The sequence below is a fragment of the Nannospalax galili genome, unplaced genomic scaffold (assembly GCF_000622305.1).
Source record: "Nannospalax galili isolate Female #2095 unplaced genomic scaffold, S.galili_v1.0 scaffold800, whole genome shotgun sequence".
Classification (NCBI taxonomy): Eukaryota; Metazoa; Chordata; class Mammalia; order Rodentia; family Spalacidae; genus Nannospalax; species Nannospalax galili.
The window spans coordinates 3,086,749-3,110,050 of NW_008347125.1; the positions used below are offsets into that span (position 1 = coordinate 3,086,749).

The 23,302-nt window shown below is 38.1% G+C and overlaps 1 protein-coding gene across 2 annotated transcripts; it reads right to left on the reverse strand.

The window, feature by feature from the left end:
• Nucleotides 1-781: 781 nt before the first annotated feature.
• Nup54 (nucleoporin 54) lies at nucleotides 782-23,239 on the reverse strand. Of its 2 annotated transcripts, XM_008843501.3 has the most exons (13): nucleotides 23,064-23,219; nucleotides 22,272-22,433; nucleotides 19,541-19,624; nucleotides 19,295-19,444; nucleotides 16,654-16,880; nucleotides 14,196-14,383; nucleotides 12,885-13,081; nucleotides 11,684-11,738; nucleotides 11,205-11,298; nucleotides 7,889-7,996; nucleotides 4,895-5,014; nucleotides 3,692-3,802; nucleotides 984-1,553 (listed from the first exon to the last, which is right to left on the reverse strand). In XM_008843501.3, the coding sequence occupies exons 1-13, from the start codon at nucleotides 23,128-23,130 to the stop codon at nucleotides 1,425-1,427; spliced, it is 1,692 nt and encodes a 563-aa protein (XP_008841723.1). In that variant the 5' UTR covers nucleotides 23,131-23,219; the 3' UTR covers nucleotides 984-1,424. The 2 variants fall into 2 exon arrangements, with proteins under 2 accessions (XP_008841724.1, XP_008841723.1); XM_008843502.2 differs by lacking the exon at nucleotides 22,272-22,433 and having other exon boundaries at nucleotides 782-1,553; nucleotides 23,064-23,239.
• Nucleotides 23,240-23,302: the final 63 nt, after the last annotated feature.

Genomic DNA, 23,302 nt, shown 5'->3' on the forward strand with positions numbered 1-23,302 from the left:
TTTATTAAACTATGTTCCCTATTTTTCTCTCATGACCCTTTCTTGCTCGACCCAGAATTGTGTGTGTGTGTGTGTGCGCGCGCACACATCATCCCTGGAAGCAGAAACCTTGGAAGCAAGTTGAAAGCAACAAAAACAACATGTGGGCTTAGATGGGTAAGTCTGTGTTTTGTTTTGTTTTTAAAAAGATTCATTTTTATTTGTATTTATGTGTCTATGAATGTATGTATGTATGTGAATGCATGTGTGGGTGTTGGGAGGCCAGAAAAGGACATTGATTTCTTGCAGCATGGGTGGTTGTTTGTTAGTTGCCATGTGGGTGCTGAAATTCGAACCCAGGTCTTCTGCAAGAGCAGCTAGTGCTCTTAACTGCTGAGCCATCTCTCCAGCACTGTGCTTCTGGTTTTTGCATGCTGTTCTAGTCAGTGCATGGGGGGGGGGGAGCGGGAGAGTGTCACACAAGTCAGATTCTCCCCTGACAGGACAAATTCCTCATTCATTTCCCATATCGCACAGGATATACTGTTCAAATACATAGAATGCACCCTTTGCAGGAGGACAGTTATGAGAGAAAACAGGATCAGTTCTGAGAGGAGGTTGGGCTCACTCTTGGGTCACATAACTCCAAGAGTACAATCTTTCTTGAGTAAAGCACTGCTGCATTGTGGGGAAAATAAGACCTAAGATTAAAATTCCCAGACTATGATTATGAATTAGTACTGTGTGGATATAAGTGGGCTCGCCCCAAAAGCCAAATAAAGCATCAGGCAGAATTACATAAAATTACAAATGGAACAATTTATTTTAAAGTTTTCATTTTTAGAAATAAAAAGTTTTAAAAAGAACAAAAACAAAAAAATTGCAAAAATGGTAATTGTTATATCCTAATTGTTTAGGTATGGTCTGTAAATTCCAAATAAGTAAAATAATATAAAAATATATTTTCAATTCTTTATAGAACAAAAAGGAAACCACATAAATCATTAAATACTTTGGGCTTTTCTTTACTTCTACCATAGATGAATTTACATATAAAAACTGACGTACATTTACATTCTGAAGTACAAGTCTCCAACAGCCAAATAATCATACAGTTTATTTTATTATATATAAAGTATATACTTCATTTTTGCTAAGGAAGAAAGACCGGAGAATAATCATTAAACACCATAATTACGTTAACGCTGTTATAAAACGTAGGACAGTACATACACTTTGGGTAATTATGTACTTTTTTAAAATGCAAGTTTTTGAAAGGTTTCTTTGAAGAGCTGTGAGGTGACCATTTCAGATTTAGTAACAGTAATTTGTCAGTAACCTCAAAAATCCCAGCCAGGAAGGATCCTTTTTCTCCCATGTGGTCATCTTAAGGAAGGCCTGTGGTAAGAGGATGCACTTTAGAGATCTCAGAAACAAGTTTGCTGTCAACTAAAGACACCACCTCTGATATGGATGGCCTCATTCAATCCATGCTCAACCAGTTTTATATCTTCTAGGTCATCCTTTATGATGCTAATCAAGTGGCTAAGGCCTTCCTGTTGTTGTTTCAAATGCTAGAGTGAATGAAAACACAAAACAAAACGCATGTTTGTTAAACTGCAAGCTACTCAGAAGACTATACATACTAAATATGACAAGCATGCATATTTAAACCTTGGCCTATTATGTTGATCATAATACTATGATCAACAATACAAGATGTACTCCATAGAACAGTAAAATCAACCAAATTTACATCAGTATCTTTAAAGTGTTTTTTAAAAAGTTGCTCCTTTCATCAACCTTTGACCAGAAACAGAACCAAAAGTATATTAAAATAGAACTCAGAGAAAGTGCTTGAATATAGGTAACTAGGCAAAACAATTTTTAAAGTAGAATTTTTATGCTTTGCATGTATACTGGGCTGGTGGTGCAGATGATGGTGATTACAGCTGCTACTAGCACTGAGAAGTCAGCCCTTCTCTTGTAGTAAGGCACTGAAGTTTTTACTGGTAGTTCCTTAATTCATTGAAGATTCTTTTGAGTACCCTTTGGGCTACCAAGATCATTTCTACTTTATTGTTAAACAGACAAAGCTTAAGTAATCTGCCTAGATCAAAAAGTAAAGTAGCTGTCATGATTCTACCCTTAAACAGACATTGATTATCGAGTTTTAAAAGGGAGGTGCTCGTGTTAGTCTTACCTCTTCCCTCTGTAAATTAATATAATTCTGTCTCAAAATGGTTAGAATCTGTCTCAGTTTGCTTTATTTCAAGTACTTAAACAATGGAGTATTAATTATATGCTTTCCAAGAACCCTTTCCAATAATATCCATTCTAAAACACATTAACACTGGATTTGATGATGACATTTACAACCATTTAAAATCCTGAGGGCTGGGTGTGGTGTTGCTTTTTATCCCAGCACTTTTGAGAGGGAGAGGTAGGGGGATCTTTGAGTTAGAGGCCAGCCTGGTCTACAGAGTGAATTCTATGACAGCCACAGTCACAGCCTAAAAAAAAAAAAAAAGCCTTAGGGTAGGCCAGTAGCCTCATCCAAGTTCCAAAAAATTTACCATCTCAATACAGTTTTCTTTAGACACAACAACTGGATAGCTTTCATTACACCAATCTGCATTTACAGCAATAGGCTAGAACAGTGCTTCCCACTTTTTCACTCAAAGATAACCTTAAATGGTTGGAGGTTTTGACTACCCCAACCTCCAGCCAGGTCCCTTAGGGATAAGGGGCTCAATAACATATTTATAAGTTACATGTGGCCTGCAGTATGGGAAGGTGTGGTCTAGAAAAGTTGCCTCTCAATTTTTATATTTTCGCAGACAGGGTATCATGTAGCCCAGGCTGGCCTTTTTAACTTTTTGATCCTCTTGCCTCCCAAATGTTGAGACTATAGGTGTCTGCTATAGCATCCAGCTTATGTGGTTGCTGGGAATTAACCCAACCAAGGGCTTTGTACATGCTAGGCAAGCACTCAATTGTGCTACATCTCTAATCCTTGCTTCTCAATTTAATATACACACAGATCATTCTCGATCTTGATGAAATGCAGATTGAGTAGATTTGGAGGATTTGCATTTCCAATGATGGCAGTGCTGCCACTGCCTACATGTTGGCACTTCTAGTATAACCCAGATACATCCTTGCAGGAGGGAGGATGTTTAGCTTTAGTGTGGCAAACTGTGACTTAACATAAAATGTACCAGTTGGACCATATTTAAGTGTACAGGGGTGTTAAGTGCATCGACATTGTTGAGCGGCAGCTACTCTGCCTCTTTATGCTTCACAGAAGTTGAATCACATAACACTTGTCTTTGTGTGCCTGGCTTACTTCAAGGTCTATTCATGCTGCTGCGTGTGCCAGAATTCCTTCCTCCTTTTTAGGAGGGAGAAATACTCCACTATGTGTCTATATACACATATGTACAGATAACTCTTCAGTTCTCTGAATATATTCAACTCCTTGAATATATTTCAAAAAGTACAACTGCCAGATGAAATGATAATTCTACTTTTCATTTTTTTGAGGAACCAGTGTTTTCTATTCAAGCTGCACTATTTTATGTTCTTTAGTGATGTCTGAGAGCTCCAATTTCTCCAAATTCCGATCAACACTTAATTTCTGTTATTTGAGGAAAACAGACATCCTAACGAAGTGGTAAGTGGGCACTTCAGTGACCCTTGTGACACTTACCTGCTTGATTTCTCGTAACAGATCTGCATCTATGTAATATCTTTCTTCAGATTTCACAGCTCCAAAATGATTCTGCATTCTGATTTGGGACATCAGTTCATTTAGCCGACCCTAAAAATGAGTCAGAAAACAACTGCTAACAACTGCAACTACTTCTAAAGGCAGTGTCTATTTTTAAAAGGATGGTTTCAAAACTATCAGTTAAAATCCACAGTGTTTCCTCTGTACATGATTTAAAACACTAATAATGCTAGTCAAAGGAATCATAACTGAGGATTTATTTTAGAAAGGAAGTTATAATTTATTTATTTTGGTCTTTTTAAAAAAATTATTTTATTATTTTTATTTTATGTGTACGCATGTATTGCCTGCATGTAGGTAAGTATACCCGTGTTGTGCAATGCCCATGGAGGACAGAAGAGGCTGTTGGATCTCCTGGAACTGGAGTTAAAGACAGTTGTTAGCTGCCATGTGGGTGCTGGGATTCAAACCCAGGTCTTCTGCAAGAACAGTCAGTGTTCTTAACTGCTGAGCCATCTCTCCGACTCTATTTTTGTTTTTTTGAGATAGGCTCTCCCTGTAGCCCCAGCTGGCCTGGATTTGCTATGGAGACCAGGCTGGCCTCGAACTCAGAGATCTGCCTGCCTCTGCCTCCCAAGTGCTGGAATTAAAGGAGTGTGCCACCATGCTAGGAAGTTATAATTTAAATGAGAACAAATGCTTAAGACACAACTATACATAATTCCTGTTTGAAGAATACTTAACACTTCTTCATACTACAAAAAATATTAAATATCAGTCTTTAGGACAAAGAATTCAAATCTTTAACATTCCGCCCCGCCCCAATATATTCCAGAACCTGATGGCCTGAGGCCAACCCTTCCCCCCCTTCTTCATTTCCTTTACACTGATTCTTTTACAACTAGTCAACAGTGAAATATTGTGAGGACAATTTCTAGACAATGGGGAAAAGAGATAGTACTCTTGGGTAGAATAAAAACCTTTTAAACTTCTGGCTTGGGTGTGCTGGCTCAATACAAATGATACAACCCATCCTTTAGCAAAAGTAAAAGCTGCCTGCCTGAGTTACTTTCACTTTGTCCACATTTTGTTTGTGCAGTTCCTTGTGGGTTCCTTGGACCTTAGATTTTATTTCTAATACTATCCATCTGAAATTAGCTTTATAGACTTAGAAGTGCTTACCTTGAACTGAGTAGGTGCATTTAGTTCACACTGAATAGTATCTAGCTGAACCCGTAACTGTTCTTCATCAGCCTGTATAGCGTAGCCACTTTTCCTTTGAATTTCCTGTTTGATTAGGACCTATGCAAAAACCCAACCAAACAAAAATCATACCAGATGATCTAACAGAATCATTATCAGTTAAACAAGTGGTCTTATTACAATTAGTTGCTGATAAAAACTCGTGGAAAATTAATATAGTGGGGGATTAATAGTTCCAAGATCTGAATTATGCTTTGATCCATATTAGAAATATCAAATACACTGGTATATACTTAACAGTTAGGGTGGCAACAGTAGGAGGGAGACGATTGTTTGAAACTTATGAATTTTATGACTTTCTAAACAGTAGGTCATAGTGGTACACATCTGTAATCCTAGCACTCAGGAAGCTGAGACAAGAGGACTGCTGCACATTTGAGGACTTCCTGGGCTACACAGCTGGGTACCAAGCCAGGGCTATAGAGCAAGAACTTGTCTCAAAATAAATAAAACAGGTAGCAATATCAGTTTTAGACATTTACAGGCTTTCAGAGTCAAGTGTTCTTTCTGTAAAACCATAAGTATAATACAAGAACACAAAAGGCTTATTTTTTCATACTCTCAAGACACACAGTGCTGAAGTTCATTTTCCTATACTTTGTTCACATAAACATACAGAGCATGTACACACAGACCCAAAACACAGCCATACTATATACATTATGCTGTGACATGCTCCCGAACCTAACAATGCATTAAGAGTCTTTCATTGCCCTGAAGGGCAGGCTTTCTGCTTCTGCTTCTGCTCCTGCTCCTGCTCCTGCTCCTGCTCCCAGTCCCAGCCCCAGCTCCAGCCCCATCAAGGGCAGGCTTTCTGCTTCTGCTTCTGCTCCTGCTCCTGCTCCTGCTCCCAGTCCCAGCCCCAGCTCCAGCCCCAGCTCCTCCCTGTGAAGACTCAGGGCAAGTTCCTCCAAACGTTTATCCATGCTCCTGTCTTTTTTCATAAATATAAAATGGCTTTTATCCACTAGTTTTCAGAAAAAAAGGGGGTTTTATACCTTATTATTAAAGTTAATTAAAATGTCACGAAAATCCTTCAGAATTATAGCTCCAGTATGTTGAGTACATGCCTTTTCATGTATTACTAGATAATCATCTATCATTACTGTTTTGATGGGCATACTTTTTGTTTCTAGGTTTTGTTTTTGTTTTTTTTTGAGACAGGATTTCTCTATGTAGCTTAAGCTGGCACAGAAATTGAGAACATCGTGCTGAGGTTATAAGCACGTATCACCATGTCCAGCTCTAGTTTTGACTATGAAAAATGATGTAATAAACATTTTTGTATATAGAACTTTACTAGTATAAATCCCTAAGAATACAACTACTGGGGTTAAAAGTATGTTATGTCATAGACTAAAAAGCTGCCGGATTGATTTCCCGAAAAGACCCTAACAGTCTAGATTAACAAGCCACACATGAGGACCATCTTTACCCCACACTGCTCTCAGGAAAATTGGTGGTTATTTTAAAGATTCCAACCTGGTGAGTGTAAAAGGATCATGTTTTCTAATTTACAATTCACTGATTCCTAGTAAATTAAAGAGCATCTTTGGTTAAGGAGTGCTTTGTAAAGTTGGGTGTAGCAGTGAGTGCATGCCCACAATCCTAGCAGTTGGGAGACCAAGGTAGGAAGGAGCACAATGAGGCCAGCCTAGGCCACAAACAGAGTTCCAAATCAGTCTAGGCTGCACAGCTGAGACCCTGTTCAGACAAACTCAAAACACCAAAACCAAACAAACAAAACCAACAATAAAAAACAAGTACTTTGTGTTTGTAAACTGTCTTTACACATCTTTTTCCTACATTCTAATTAGATTTTATCAAATTATTCTGTACCTTGTATAATATATATGCTAACACTACAGCTAAAAAAAACAAATCAATGCTCTTTGAAAAATTTACTTCTGTTGAACTCAAGAATAATGAAAGATGTTATACAAAAATATTTCTTTGTATTTTTGAGAAAAAGTTTCATGTAGAGAAGTGTAGTCTCAAACGTGATATGTAGGTAACCTTGAATTTCTGATCCTTCCTGTCCCCACCTCCAACGTGCTAGGATTATGGGCATGCACCACCACATCCAGTCTCAGCCAATTTAAAAAAATTGTTTTTACTCATTTTTGTGCGTGTTTTGCCTACATGCATGCAATGTCTATGGAGGCCAGGAGAGGATGTTGGATCTTCTGGAACTGTAGTTGTTAGCCACAATGGGTGCTGGAAACAGAACCTGGGTCCTCTGCAAAAGCAAGCCCACAATGCTCTTAACTGCTGAGCCATCTCTCCAACCCCCAGCCGCTGTCAATTTTGATGTAAAGTATTTAGCTTTCTGGTAAGTATCTCTTCAATCTCTAAGTTATACATTTAGTCTAGCAATGGTAGGTTTGAGGTAAATATGTGAGTGCCTCCCAAGAGGTATGGAAATTCTTTTTAAGGTAATAGATTGTATGGTATATGAAATGTATCACAATGCTAAGTTGGGTTTTTTGGAGGGGTGGGGGTGGGGTTTGAGACAGGTTCTCCCTGTAGTCCCATCTGGCCTGAAACTAGCTATGTATATAGCTATGTATATCCAGGGTGGCCTGGATCTCACAGAGATTCCACTGCCTCTGCCTCCCGAGTGCTGGGATTAAGGGTGCGCACCACCACACCTGGCCTCGATGATAGTTTATACTTTCAGTTTTGTTACCACTGTTACTAAGATGGGTATTTTAGAATATTTTTACTTTCCTCCTGCACCCCATAAGATCTTTCCTCTAACTTTTGGATCTCACTGGGAATGTTTGGTACTTCCAGTTTCAGGCTATTTCCTATTAGTATTTTTCCTATTACAAAAATTCTTACTTGGCACATATTTCACATTAGCATCTTATGAACACTGGGGGAAGGGGGAAGAACGAATCCAATCACTACCTGTAAGGTTCTGTGGGAAAGATCCATGAGTTTCCTCTTGTATTGTGCTATTTTGGCCATAGTTGTAGTTTGATTCTTTTGTAGTTCACTAATATCTTCAGATATGATCTGTTGAAAGAAATGTTTTTAGGATAAATCAAGTAGGCTATAACCACCATTTAATAGGCACATTTACATGTAACATCTAATTCTAAGATAGTCTTGAGGTTTATCTCTCAAACACTTTGCCTTAATTCAGCATTCTAAATAGTTTTTAAAGATTTATTATTTTTATTTGCTGGACATGGTGACACATTCCTTTAAACCCAGCATGTAGAAGGCAGAGGTAGGCAGATCTCTGTGAGTTCAAAGCCAACCTGGTCTACAGAGAGTTCCAGGTCAGTTAAAGTTGCAAAGTAAGACCCTATCTTTATATATATGTTTGTTGTTGTTTTTTTGGTGTATAAGTGTGTGTCTACATGTACATATGAAGGGTACCCTCAGAGTCCAGAAGGGAACATTGGGGTCTCTGGAGCTTGAGTTCCAGGCAGTTGGGAGCCACCTTATGTGGGTGCTAGAAACCAAACTCAGGTCCTCTGCAAGAGCAGTACATGCTCTTAACCCCTGAGTCACCTTTCCAGCCTGCTAATTCTGCATTTTGTATCCTCCCATTTATATCTAAAAATTAAAAGGCACCATTCAAAGATTATTTTAGACTTTAGGATATTTATTGATGTGACAACATATTCTTTTTAAAAAATGCATTTAAGAAATAAGGAATTTTAAGTAATGTTATGGAATAGAACCAACAATCAGGCTGAATGGAAAAAGTTAAAATCTGTAAAAGGATGTGGATGGGGGGCTTAGGCTTAACAGAAAATTAACCCAAAGCTACTAGAGCTAGAGAGTAGAGTCCGGCACATGTTACAGAACACCTGAGGAGTAGTCAGAGCAGAGAGAAAAAGGAATGATACAAATCCTAAAACTGAATAATTTTTTTGCCTCCTGGTCTTTGATTTGCTCTCTGCTTGGCTTAAAATCCCAGTATTCTACCTTAGAATGTCTTAATCTTAACAGAGTAGGATAATCTGTGTGTGCACTAGAACATGCATGTGTTCATGTGGGTAATGGTGCACATGCTTGCTTTATGTGTATAGGCCAGAGGACAACCTCAAGTGTTATCAGCTTTTTCATTTTTGAAGGCAGATATCCTACTGGCCTGGAATTTGTCAAGTAGCCTAAGCTGGCTGGCCAGTGAGCCTCAGGGATATGCTTGTCTGCCTCCCCGGCACTGTGGTTACAAGAGTGTACCACTATGCTTGGCTTTTTTATGTGGGTTCTAGGGACTGGACTCAGGTCCTCATGCTTGGCACTTTATAGAAGGAACTATCTCCTCAGCTCAAGAATAGGTTAAAATCTCTTCATTACATTAAAGTATCCCAATCAGGTTAAGTTCCATAATTATCTCTATCACAATCACTTACGCTGTGCCACTGGTCATTATTAGCATGTTAAGGAGGACAAGAAGATTGTGCAAGGCATTGTATAATGTCTACCTGTGTGGATTACCTTTGTCTGGGCTGGGAGACAAGGACAGTACTAGGGATTGAACCTAGGGCCTGGCATATGCTACACAAACACTCTACCATTGAGTTGTATTCCCACTTCTGTTTGTTGTAGGTGCTATGTACACAGAAATGACACCAAGGCATTCCTTTTCTCCAGGAAGCAGTTTGTGTGGTAGCACCTGGTTCTGTGGGTTTGTGCTAAAAAGACAGAATCTTGAACTAAGACCCAGCCTGTAGACCCTCTATTCGTTTCCTTTATAGCTCAGTTTGTCTCTCATATATGGTAACACAAACATCCTGACTGAGTACTCCAAGCTACAAGGTCATGAGAGGCAGAACTATGTACTTGTACTCAGGCACAGACCACAAATGTATTGTTTTCCTCTGCTCTAGGAGATTCACACCACATCTTTTCATTTATCATACTGAGACAGAACTTCACTACATGCCAGACTGGCCTTGAATATACTTGAACTTGCAATCCTGCTGATGCCTCCCAAGTAACTAACATAGGATAGGCCTGTGCCACAAAGCAGTTTCCATCACCTTTTAATGAAACAGACTCCTCCAGGTCATTATGAAGGGAAAAAAATAAGGTGATTATGTTAACCATCCACAGCATTTATTTAACAATCTAAAATTAGCCTAAAAAGAAAGTGTATTTTAAAAGAGACTATCTGGAAACTATTTAAAAGGACATACAAGACCTCACTGTTAAAGAGCTATAGCATATTCATGGATGAAATGACTTCAGATTCAATTCCTACCAGGTGTAGTGTTATGCAGCTGTAACCTCAGCACTTTCAAGGTAGCAGCAGGGGGATCAGAAGTTCAAGGTCATCCTTGACTACATGGTGAATTTAAGGCTAAAAATTTATTTTAAAGGTGATACTCAGGGTTGGAGAGATGGTTCAGTGTTAATAGCATTTACTGATCTTGCAGAGAACCCTCATGGCGGCTCACAACCATCTATAACTCCAGTTCCAGGGATCTAATGACCTCTTCTGCCCTCTGTGGACTTGCACACATGTGGTACACTTACATACACACAGACAAAAAACTTATACATAAAATAAAAAGTAATAAATCTTTAAAAAAAGAAGCTGATACTCATAAATTCAGTGTATACAGCCTAACATAGGGTCTAGAAATTATGTCACAAGAGAAACCATGCTGGAATTTCAGGACAAAGGATATTGAAAAGGAAAAAGGATTATGTTCAAATATGTATGGGGCTTTCAAAGGAAGCACAGTGACTACACTCAGAAATGCCAGGGAAAACAGGTATAAACCGTAACAAGGCAGATACTAGATCAGTGTAAAAAAGAGACTTGTATTCAGAGCTGGCTGACAATGAAATGGGTTACTTTATAAACAGTAAGCTTTTTATTCTTCAGTCTAAATGAAACCAGAACTGCACATAAAGGAGTATGTCATAACACAGAGAATGCAACAGATCTTGTGTGAGCTTAGAGGCTAAACAGGCCTATTTAGTATTTGGATAAAAGAATATGGAAGTGATTTTGAATAAATCTACTAAGGCTACAAATCTGAACTCATTATAATATGTTAATCTGAACTCAATATATTATAATGTTAAATCAAATTTAGATAAGCGGAGGCTACTGCCATTAAGAAAGGAATTATATATAACTGTAATTGTTAATTTGCAGTGTATTGGTTCCCTATAAGAAAAAATAGCACACATGGTAAAAACATCTATAATTCTATCTATTCTTAGGACTAGAGAATGAAAAGTGAATGCTTACATCTAATCTGGTCTGATGTTGCTTAGTCATCTGATCTTGAACCTTTAGTCTTCGAAGAAGTTCTTTGAAACCTACCATTGGTACAGGAATTAATCTGAAATGCAAGATAAATTTTGATATCCTTTATTACTACAAAATGAAGTATTTCATGAATTTTACATGGACTGTAAATGTAACAATGCAACAATGAAATCAGCAGTTACTACACTACTTTATTCAACCTCCCTATTTTACCAATGAGGAAATTTAGTTCAGTCACAAACATATTTAAATGCAAATGTAATTAAGAGACTAGCATTCAGATTTCTTCATTTCTAGCTAGCTTCACCACACTACATTGCCTTACCAAAGTAGATACTTTTTTTTTTTTAAAAGCAATGAAAATAACTCTCCACAATTTAAGAATCAGAATAGCCCATACTTGCTTCCCTCCTAGTAAACATCAGTCTGTACATAAAGGAAGATGACCACACACTTACTTTTCAGAATCAGGGTTATCCACCTTGGCTTGTTCCCAAATGATAGGATCAACACCTGACACACAAAAAAAGATTTTTGGTTTTTCTATATGTATGGAAAATGCTTTCTTAAAGTAAGACATCAAGCTCAGAAACTAACGGGGAGTTATTGTCAAATATGATAATTGTAAAAATAATTTTATAGGGTAAAGTGAAAACAAAAATACAGATTGAAAGGCAATACCTGCAACTGATAGGATAATATATTAACCTTCAGAATATAGAAAGAGCCCACAGAAACAAGGACAGCGAGGCTAATGGAAAGCGAGTGAAAGTTATAAGAAGGTAATTCACAAAAGACACAACATGCAGCTAATAAGCATGAAAAGATGGTCAACTTAACTTACTTACCAGGAAAATACAGGTTAAATATTAGTTTTTAAGCTAATTCACTGCCACCAGTAGCAAAAAACTATTATAAATTCACAGAAATTTCTTTGAAGGGCAATTTGGCAACAAATACGTATTCCGAGTTGGATTCAAACTGATGGTCTTCCTCATTCCACTTGGCAAAGACTAGGATTACAGGGATGCACCACACCATGCCCAGCTACCAGAGATCTTATTCTAAAGAACTATATACCCATGTGTTCTAAGGCATATTTCCATAGATACCAATTGCTGCATAGTGTGGAATATCACAAAGTGTTTAAATAGAATAAAATTTATCTTCATGTACTAATATGAAAATACTAATACTGTAAGTAGAAAGGCAAGCTGCAGTAAATGTACAGTGCAGAATCCTTTTCTACTACATATATGCTTGCATTTAAAGTCAACAGATAACAGGATTAACAGACAGTAACAGAATTAACAGTACTATTAACAGTTACTTGTAGGGGAAGGGAAATAAACTAGAATGATCACTTATCTACTTAATTAGGCCAGTTTTAAAGTATGAACATATTTAAGTTTTAATTACTCAAACAAAAGCTTTAAAAACTCAAAATATCTCAAATAGATTATGAACTTTATCATTTATAATAAACATATGGCTATATAATTTTTAAATTACAATTGATTATAATACAAATATTCAAAACTACATTCCAAATAAGCAGGTATGTGATAAGCCCACACACTAATAACCAACACTTCCCAAGAGAGTAAGCTTTATTTCTAAATCTTTTATTTTGCTAATTCCGTGACTCTCACAACATACCAGCAGGAGGATTCTGCAAAAGCTGTTTGATCTGCGCAGGAGAAAGTTCTGTTCTAGTCATAGAAAGGGTTACACCAAGCTGCTGCAACTGTGTTTTAATATTGGCTTGCTCAAAATGAGCATATAGTGTTGTTGCTGGAACTCTTCTGGAGGTGCCATTTGGAGAACGTTCAACAACATAAATGACAACCTCTGTCCTAGAGGAAAACAGATAATTTATGAAGTACTGAGCACATAATCCATAGCCACAACGATCATAAAACATGTTTTTAACAGAGTGCTAGGTGAAATCACAAATGGTTTTTACAAGAGGAAATGGCTTTTCTTAAATCTTAGAAAGTAAACCTACATGTTATACTCACTTGTAAATCAACCTGAATGATGAAAGTGAAAACGAAGCAGGTAATTAAGACATGCCCTTTTTTTTTTTTTTTTTTGGTTTTTTTGAGACAGGGTCTCCCTGTAGCCCCAGCTGTCCTGGAACTCACTATGTGGACCAGGTTGGCCTTGAACTCAAAGAGATCCACCTGCCTCTGCCTCCCGAGTGCTGGGATTAAAGGCGTGCACAACCATGCCTGGCAAGAGTATGCTTTTTTAAAGATGTGCTCAGCAGTATAGTCCTATATAAACGTTTCTCACTATTTTTTTCCAGAATCATTAAGTACTATGGTCACTCTACCAAAACTTATATGCTGCTTCTCTGCAATTAAGACCCAAAAGGTACAATCTGATCCAGTTATTATATCTTACTAGTAATAATAATGATAAAATTCATCTAACCTTAAATATCCAAAAGTAAGTATCTTGGACTAAGTCGAAAATTTATGTAGGACAAGAGAAATAAAAAATCATCATCCATGAATGAACATAAAGAGTTATCAGGCTGGACATGATGGTACATGTTTGTAATTCCAGCACTTGGGAGGCAGAGGCAGGAGTAGCACTGTAAGTTCAAGGCTAGCTTGGTTTACATAGTGAGCTCTTGGGTACCCAGTACTACACAGCAAGACTGTCTCAAATCCAATAAAAACAAAACAAAGCAAAAAGAGTGATAAGAAAATGAACGCTTCCAGTAGCACCTTGTGGCACTCATCTACACACAGCCACAAGGCTTCCTCCTGCTCCTGAATGAAAATCTACTAGTTAGCATCTATAAGATAAGAAATCCAAAACAGAGAAAAGCTTCAATCATTTCTATACAAATTTAATAATTATCAATTGAGAAATAACAACCTGCTCTGAGACTTCATTTGTGCTTCAGCAGTAACAAAACCCACTGCTGAATAAACAGTGTATTTAATGTATACTTACTGATCATCTGGCAATGTCTTAATACCTTCTAAATTGACAGTCAGGGTCTGGTTTCCTCCCAAGACTTTATGCAATGATTCTACCAATTGCTGTTGTTGGCTTCTAATATCTGTTTCTTTTTTGTTGAAAACTAAAACCATTAGCCCATCTTCATCTTTATTATTGGGCATACAACTATAACCTACAGCCTGTGAAACAGACAAAATGACATTAAAAATATAAACACATTTTATATTTATAGATACCAAATGTTCAAGATAGCATAGTATCTGCTAAACTGAGAAATACGGTGATGAAGGGAATGATTCCTCCATCATTCTGTACCTGAGTTAAATTATAAAGAAAAACAGCATTATACAAGACTAACATAAACAGTGAAACTAAAATTTCCTCTCCAACACAGTAACTAAAGAACTTTCTCTGAAATTTTTCATTATTTATTTTGGGGTATCTCTGACACACCAAGACAACTGTGCACGACATGAATGTAACTGCAGAGTCATGGACTGAATGTACTCATCTCGTTATATTCTGATTCGTGAATCCTAAATGAGGTTTTCGTTACATAAAGAAATAATTTACAAGTAAATATTTTTAAGTACAATAATAACACTGTCATATTACAAATGATACAAGTAATGTATCATTTTATAATGTCACGTAACAATACATGATGATATAGGGTATTTATATATTAAATATGAGTCAGAAATAGACCACACAATATTAAATTTGAGGAATTACATGTTGCTAAAAATCATTTATAGATAGTAAAATTTTGTCCTATGTTCCCACTTACATGCAACTATTTAAAGCATTTAAATTTCATTCATGTGTACTTTATGTACTTAATTACATGCACTATAAATCAACCTTTAGGAAAAGAAAAACATTTAATTATCATTTCAACATGTTTAATATTGTATATCTTTAAACAATAATATTAAAAGTTCAACTAATGTACTAAGAATGCAGGTAAAATTATCCCTAATGTGAAAATCTAAAATCCAAAGTACTCCAAACTAAAACTTTGTGTGTCAACATGATGCCCAAGTGAAAACTTGTACATCTGACCACCTATGATGATGGGTCATAGTCCACAAGCACACTGAAAATACCATGTAAAATGACCTTTAGGCTACATGTATAAGCCGTATGTAATACGTCAATTTCCTGTTTAGACATGAATCCCATCCCCAAGATATCTCACTATACGAATAAATATTCCAAAATCTGAAAAGTCTAACGTGAAAGATTTCTGGTCCCAAGGTGTTGGGGTGAAATTCAATGGGAGAACACCTGCCACATGAGGCTCTGGATTTGATTTTCTAATACCAAAAACTCAAAACAAGCATGGAAACAGAAAGTCAGGTAAAGTATAAACTTGACTGTAGTACGTTCATTTGTTATGGAAAATATACAGCCAGCTGGGTGTTTCGGTACATCTCTTTAACCCAACACTCCAGAGGCTAAGGTAGGATCATTAACCTGAGGCCAGCCTTGGCTACATAGTGAGTACAAGGCCAGCTTGGGCTATGTACAGTAAGATCCTCTCTTATGAGTTTTCTTTAAAAAAAGAAAGACACTTTAGGTACAAGTATACCTAAATACTTCTGGCTGAAGAACAGATTATCTGAAGTCAAATTAGAACAAGATGGTTGTTTGGTAGGCAGTGAGGCAGAACAAAGAAAATGGCCCATATTGTTTTGCTGGCTTTGGCATCCAGCGCTAACAACAGTAACAGGGTTATACATGCCAAAGAAAATTCTTGTCCACAGGCTGGGATACACTTCCCTGACCAGTGTTAAATGAATACACCTAAGTCTAGTTTTGAATTTCCCCTTCTTTTGTTTTTATTTTTTATTTATATTTGTATTTCTGCATGTATGTGTGTGCCTACATGTGGGCATGGGCATGTTATAGCACACATGTGTAGGTCAGAAGACAACTTACAAGAGTCAGTTCTCTCCTTTCACATCATGTGGATTGGGGGTGAGAGTCTCAAATTCAAGTCATAAAGCTTAGCAGCACAAACTTTCACCCACTGAGTCATTTTGCTGGCTCTATTTTTGTTGTTTTGAGACAGGGTCTAATGTAGCCCAGGCTAGCCCCTATCTTGCTCTGTTGCTGAGGATAACCTTAACTTTAGATCCTCGTGCCTCCATTGCCTGAAAGCTAGGATTACAGGCATGTACACTATACCAGGTTACCATTAATTTCCCTTCTGCTAACACTTTTTTTTCCTCAGTCCTATTCTGGTCATGCTGAACCACACAAAAATTTTTTTGAAATCACTTTAACTTAGTAATTTCTGTATTTTACAAAATAAAAGTATTAACCATACCATTCTCAAGAAGTTCCAAAGAACCAAGCCATCATTTTTCAATGTAATTTTAATCTAAAAGTAACATTCTCTCTTACAAACACTCTTTAAATGAAGATTAAAAAAACACAATACCTTAAATCGGCAAAAGGGATTTTCTTGTGTAAACTCCACTGGAGGAATATTATTGTTGAAATATCCTTTTCCTGTTCCCCAAAAAGCCTGCAGTTGATTCCACTTTGCCAAAATAGCATCTCTCTCATCTCCCAATAGTGTTGGAGCAGAAAGAGCACTTGCAGTATTTATCAACTGATTGGACTGGGCAGGAGCTTGTGTAGGCTGACTAAAGAGACCACCTAATGCTATAAAAAAAAATAAAATAAAATTCAGATCCTAGATATGGTAGGCAAAATACTGCTTTTCCTCAGATTCCCATATTCTAACACACACACACACACACATATACACACACACAGGCAAGAGTCACTAAATGGAAGGCCATGAACTGTTAGTTAAAAGTATTTAGCAAAGATAGCAAAGAGAGATAAAGCGACAAGTGTCAGCTGTCCATAAAGCCACTGAGAAGTAGAAAAGGAGCTGTATTGGAAACAGTTGAAAGGCAGACTAAATGAGCAATAGCGTGTGGGCTGTTAACACTAGTAACTTTAGACTCAGAACACTTTTAGACATTACCAAGGAGCAGAATAAGGACTATGACTGAAGAGAAATGGAGAGCTTTGGAGTAAAAGGCAGAGAACATGGCTATCTGAGTCAGTATCTAAACACAAACTGATCGCTTAAGTTGGAAAGCAAAGCAGATACTGAGATTAGATGTTTCAGAGATGATGCAACTAGATTGCATTTCAAACAAGCAGAGCTTTAAAAATAAAACAACGAGATGCTCGCACTCTTGCAGAAGACCCAGGTTCAGATGCCAGCACCCACAGGGCAGCTAACAACCATTCAGTTCCTGGAGATCTAATGTCGCCTTCTGACCACTGCAGGCACTACATGACAAGGGTGCACTTAAATACTTGCACATAAAATAAAAATAAACAAATAAATAAAATAAAATAAAACAAAACAATAGCCCCCAAATCTTTGCAAGTTAAATTCAAAGCCCTTAAAACAGTAACTAAGGGCCTTTTAATGATCTGGAAATTATCTTTCTTCAAATTATACCTGAGAAGAATAAACAGAAAACAGTACATTCAACCAGGTATGGCGACTCATACCTATACCATCAGTACTTGGAAAGGTGGGTTTCTACCCACCTTTGAAGCCAGCCTGGGCTACATAGTTCCAAGTCAGCCTAGGATACAGAGTGAGCTACTGCCTCAAACACTACATCCAAGGAATAATTAGGTTTCACTAAAGGCGAGAGTCAACAATGTTGAGAGAAGAGCAAAGACATAAGGGCACTTGTTAATCATGGAGTATGCTTAGGAACAAATACATTGCACTAGAATAGATAAATAAGAATTAGGAAAGAATTGAAATTATTTAGCAAACCTCGAAAATGGAGAAATTAATATATACCTATCAATAACAACCCTAAATGTAAATAGTTTTAACTTTCCAATTAAAAGATGCAGACAAGAGCTCAAGAGAAGGCTTGATGGATAAAGTGCCTGCCACACAAGCATGAGGACAGAGTTCAGATCCCCAATACCGACATAAGAAGCCAGGTGCAGCAGCAGCATACACCTGTGACCTCTGTGCTGGGGAGACCCCTGGGGCCTGCCAGCCAGCCAGCCTATCCAAATCAGATTCTATCTAAAAAAATATGGTAGAGAGTGATTGGGAAGACACCCAACATTGACCTCCGGCCTCCACATGCATATGCATATAAGTGCACATACATGTACACACACATACAGAACTGACAAATGAGATTGTGTGACATTAAAAAGCTTGTACAGAGCAAAAGAAAAAAATTACCAGAATGAAGATGGGAGAAAATCTTTGACTGCTACTGATCCAACAGAGCATTCACATCCAGGATACATAAAAAACTCAAAACTTTAAACATAAAACCAACAAATAATCCAGTCAGTAAACAAATAAATCACGTTTTAATCCTAGCACTCAGAAGGCAGAGGCAGGCAGATCTCTTTGAGACTGAGGCTAGCCTCTCAACATAACAAGTTCAGGTCAAATGAGGCTAAAGGGAGACCATGTCTCAAAAACAAAGAAAACAAAACAACTAAACAAACAAAAAACCCCCAAGCAGTAAAGAGTGCTTGCTGCTCTTCCAGAGGGCCCAAGTTGGGAATCACAACTACCTCTAACTCCAGATCCAAGGACTCAAATGCCCTCTTCTGGCCTATATGCACACACATGGCATATACCCACACCCACATTCACACCCACACCACACCACACCACAATAAAAGTAAATCTAAAATAGACAGTTCTCAAAACAAGTACAAATGGCCAATAAACACAAAAATGTTCAGCATCTTTGGTGATCAGGGAAATGTAAATCAAAACTACCCTGAAATTCCACCTTATTCTTATCAAAATGGCTATGTCAAGAAAGCAAAACCCAACAAATACTGTTGAAGATGTAGATGTTACAATCCCAATCAAATCAGCCAGTCTTTTCCCTAGTTCCTATCATGCATAAATATGAAAAGTAACTTTTGGTATTCTTTGGCATATAATTTAATCCTTTAAAAAAAAGATAAGCTGAAGTATTTCACACGATGCACTCCATAATGTATGCTATTACTGGGACGACTTTCCATTTGAAGATTAAAAACCTCATACTTACTAGTTTGCTGCTGCTGCTGCTGCTGTGTATTAAATCCTCCAAATCCTAGCCCAGTTCCCAAACCAGTGCCTAAACCAGTGCTAGTTCCCGTTGCTGTTCCAAAACCAGTACCAAAGCCAAAACCTTTGTTCTGAGTACTGCCGATTAGTCCTTTGAATGAAAAATCAAAATTGCATAAGTTAAAAAAAAATTCTTTTTACCTCTACCATATTTACTTCTTATGAATGACTTAAAATGACCTCTTACCAGTACTGCCTGTGTTTGTTGGGGCAGAAAAGCTGAATGCAGAGCCTGCAGTTGTAGTTGTTGTTCCAAATCCTCCAAACCCACCTAATTAAAAAGGGATAAAAATACAAAGTTTTTTTGTATAAAGGCAATTTCATCTTCAAATTATAATTGCTAAATATATAAATATTAATATAAATTTCCCTTTATTTTCAACATCATTAAAAAAAACCTACAGTACTAGTTAAAAAGTCAATATATTGCAAGAAATAAATGACCAAGTATTTTAAATAGAAATACTACTATGCAATACACACCCTTTAACTAAATGGGTAACATGGTTGAAAACAATAAACCTTTTGCCTTAACTCTAAAATGATACAGCAGAGATTACAAACTCAAATGTCTACAAGGTTTAAACTATTAAAAGAGCTGTTGACTGATAATGGAGCTGTTTAAAGCAAAGTTTTCAAAAATGTCAGCAGTCCCTAAATTCCAGCAGCCCACTACTGCACAAGAATGACGGGACCACTCCTCCTCCAACAGAAACAGGAAATCTGGATCCTCTGTGTAAAATTAATGGGATTTTTGCAGTGCTGGGGAGTCAACCTAGGGTCTTATACATGGCTAGGCAAGTCCTCTACCCCTAAGCTACATCTATGGCTCAAATTTATAGTTAAAAAAAATCCAGTTCAACTTCTTTGTTTCACAACAAATTGAAGTGTTTAAAAAGTAGTGGCAAGCACATCATGTCAGCAGACTGTTTTGCCAGCTTCAACCTTCATTTTGGGGAATTAGATGACCTCTACAGAACCTTATAGTTCTGCTTAGTATAAAGCAATTCAAAAGAAACAAAATAGTTCTCCCTCTGCAGAATAAGAATGCCTTTCTTGAGGGAAAAGATAAAGGCGAAAAGCAAGTGAAAGCAGTGTCAGGGAAGGCAGCCAAGCTACCATGGGCCTCTGCTCTATGCTGGGGCAACTCTGACATATTTTATTTTTATCTAAGTCTAGACAAAATTAATCTTAAATATCTAACATATGAATACATTGAAATGCTATTTTTATTCTTCAGGTTTTCTGGGATGTTAACTTTAATACCATATATTTCTTGTAGTAAGACCGACTCATCAATATTGCAACACAGGACAGGTGTGGTGGCGCATGTCTGCAATTCCAGCACTAGGGGAGCTAAGGCAGGAGGATTACATGTTTAAAGGAACCTTAGCCACACAGTGAGATGCTGTCTCAAAAAAAGTTTAAGCATTTTAATCTATATTATTTGTTGGTGGTGGGAACTGAACTCAAGACCTTGCAAATAATAGGCAACCAAGAACTGTACCACTATGCTACTCCTTTAACCCTTTAATAATACAATCCTGATTTGGAAAATTAATGAGTTGACTGTATGCTGCACAAGCCAGTACAACCAGGTATTTTATTAACTTATAGGTTCTATTCTTATATTTCAAAATATCAAAAATGTTTCATTAGGAATAGTAAAGCCGAATGGATAATCAGCCCTTTGTTGAAGGCCGTTAACATATTTAAAAGTCATCAAAACAGTTACATTTGCACAACTCAAAACTTAACAATGATAACTTCAAATGAACATGAACTCAAGCATATACAAACAGGTTTATTTACTGTTACTGAATTACATGGCTCGCTTTATTCTGAAACACGAATTTCAAAATAAGATTTCTGTTTTACCCAGTGCCAATTTTAAGCAAATAAGGATAAACATACCAAGGGCAGTGATATGTGACCACCTCCAATACATCCGAATGGGTTATTCTATCTTTGGAATTTTCAAGCAGCTTTCAAGGTTTTTTAAAGTCAGACACTAAGGTGACATTCACAGTGCAGTGGCATGTAAATGAGCAAAATATCTTATTTATAAATAAGCTTTAGGAAGTAATGCTTACCAAATGCATATAATTGGCATGGGCAGAAGCAGCATAACAGAAGAGAATATGGACTGTAAATTCATATACGAGCAGCGGAGGAACTAGATTTTCCTAAGGGGTCATTTTATGTTGAGCACTCATAAACCTACTTTAAATGCAAATATATATCCATCATATTTATGTTCTGGAAAAAATTTAATGATCTTCAAACAATCCACAGATTAAAACTCATTATTTATCTGGCAAATTAAATTGCTCATTGAGAATTTCCCAAAAATCCAGTAAAGAATTAGAGATTCTTATGACAATTCTGAATCATATAGAAATGCATCCTAATGTGCTAAGTTGATTGGAAAAAAAACACTATACAAGTTAAAAAACAAGACAGGTTACTGCTGTTCGTATAAGACTTGTTTCTCTTGGAAACACATGGACAATAAAATGAAATCCCCATGAAATATGCAGAAAAACGAAAAATGATTGCAGGAGTCCAAGAATCCCAGAAAAACTGGTGAGCTTACACTTTGGAAGATACACTGAATAATTTGAAAGATACATTCTATTCAAAATAAAAATCCATTACAAATTCTTATCATTTGGAAGATGTATTCTGTACGAGTAAATGCAAATTTAACAAGAGAACATTATAATATAAACTCAAGAGTTTCCAAAACCGCATCTTTTAAGACAGTCAAAATACATACTTTTTTATTTAACCTTAGGAAATGAATTCCTTCCCTTATTAGACAAGTACTACTGGTCTTTCCCAAACTCTAGAAACCACGAAATATTCTTGGACTCCAGCTCCCGACACTCGTTACACATACGACCCGCAGTATCTACCTGCACTTGCCAGACTGTTACCAAAATTGAACGGAGTCGCCGAGGTGGTAGAAACACCGAAATTCCCAATATTAAAGTTCACTGCAGGGTTAGCAGTTAATCCGAAACCCCCAAAATTAAACCCACTGGCGGTGGAGTTGGCAGTCTCAAGCCCACCAAATCCTGATAGACGTGGAGGCAGAGAAACAAAATTTTAAAAGGGGGAAAGAAGAAAAGGAAAAGAGAGCAAGAAAAGAATTAGAAGAATCAGCAAGAGGTTTCACAGAAGTGAACAAACCTGACTTGTGTCCAAACAGGTTAAGAAAGCCGAGGAGGTGGGGACAGACAGAAGGAGCTCGAACTCCTGTGGCGAAGGGCACATGGGGCTGGGACCGAGGGAGCTACGGGCGGGTCTGGCTCCCCGGCCTTGCCCGCCGGCCGCAGACAGAAGCGGACAGGGACGGAGGGTCCCGGGTGAGGGAGAGGGGCGTAACTCCGGCCCGTCCGAGGCGGACTCCGCGGCGGCCCGCAGCGACCCTCCGAGGCCGAGCACCCCGGGATGCACGCGCAGCGCGAGCTCCAGGTGGAGCCTCAGCGGCAGGGCCTCCTCCCCGCCAGGGCGTCCTCCTCCCGCCGCGGCCCCCTCCTTCCCGCCGCGGCCTCCACTCCGCCGCCGCCCGCCCTTTTCAAATGCCCCGAAAGTCTCCCGCGCGCCAGGGCAACCCCGGGATCCCCCAGCCCGAGAGTCTGGGGCAGAGAGGGCGGACCCAAGGCTTCCCTTCCTTCGTGGGAGAAGATCCGGGGCTAACTCACCCGCGGGTGCCGCGGTGGCTGCAGCGGTGCCAGTAGTGCCCGATGGAGTCCCAAAATTGAAGGCCATGTCGCGGGAGCAACCCTTTGGGAGTCCCGGGCTCCCGCGACGCGACGCGACGCTCGGTGCGCTCGCCTCTTCCGTCCGGCTGGGAAACCTGGTTCGTATCATTAGTTCCGCCTCCCTTCTGACTTAGGTAAGGAGGCGGGACCCAACCAAGGATGTAGAGTGGGTGGAGGGT

Coding starts and splice junctions, on each gene's coding strand:
- Nup54 (XM_008843501.3), bottom strand. CDS start 23,130: ATGGCCTTCAATTTTGGGACTCCATCGGGCACTACTGGCACCGCTGCA. Junction 5,015..7,888: donor TTTCCCACAGAACCTTACAG/GTAGTGATTGGA, acceptor GTTTTTGCATAG/GTCCTAATCAAACAGGAAAT. Junction 3,803..4,894: donor ATGCACCTACTCAGTTCAAG/GTAAGCACTTCT, acceptor ACTCATTTTTAG/GGTCGGCTAAATGAACTGAT.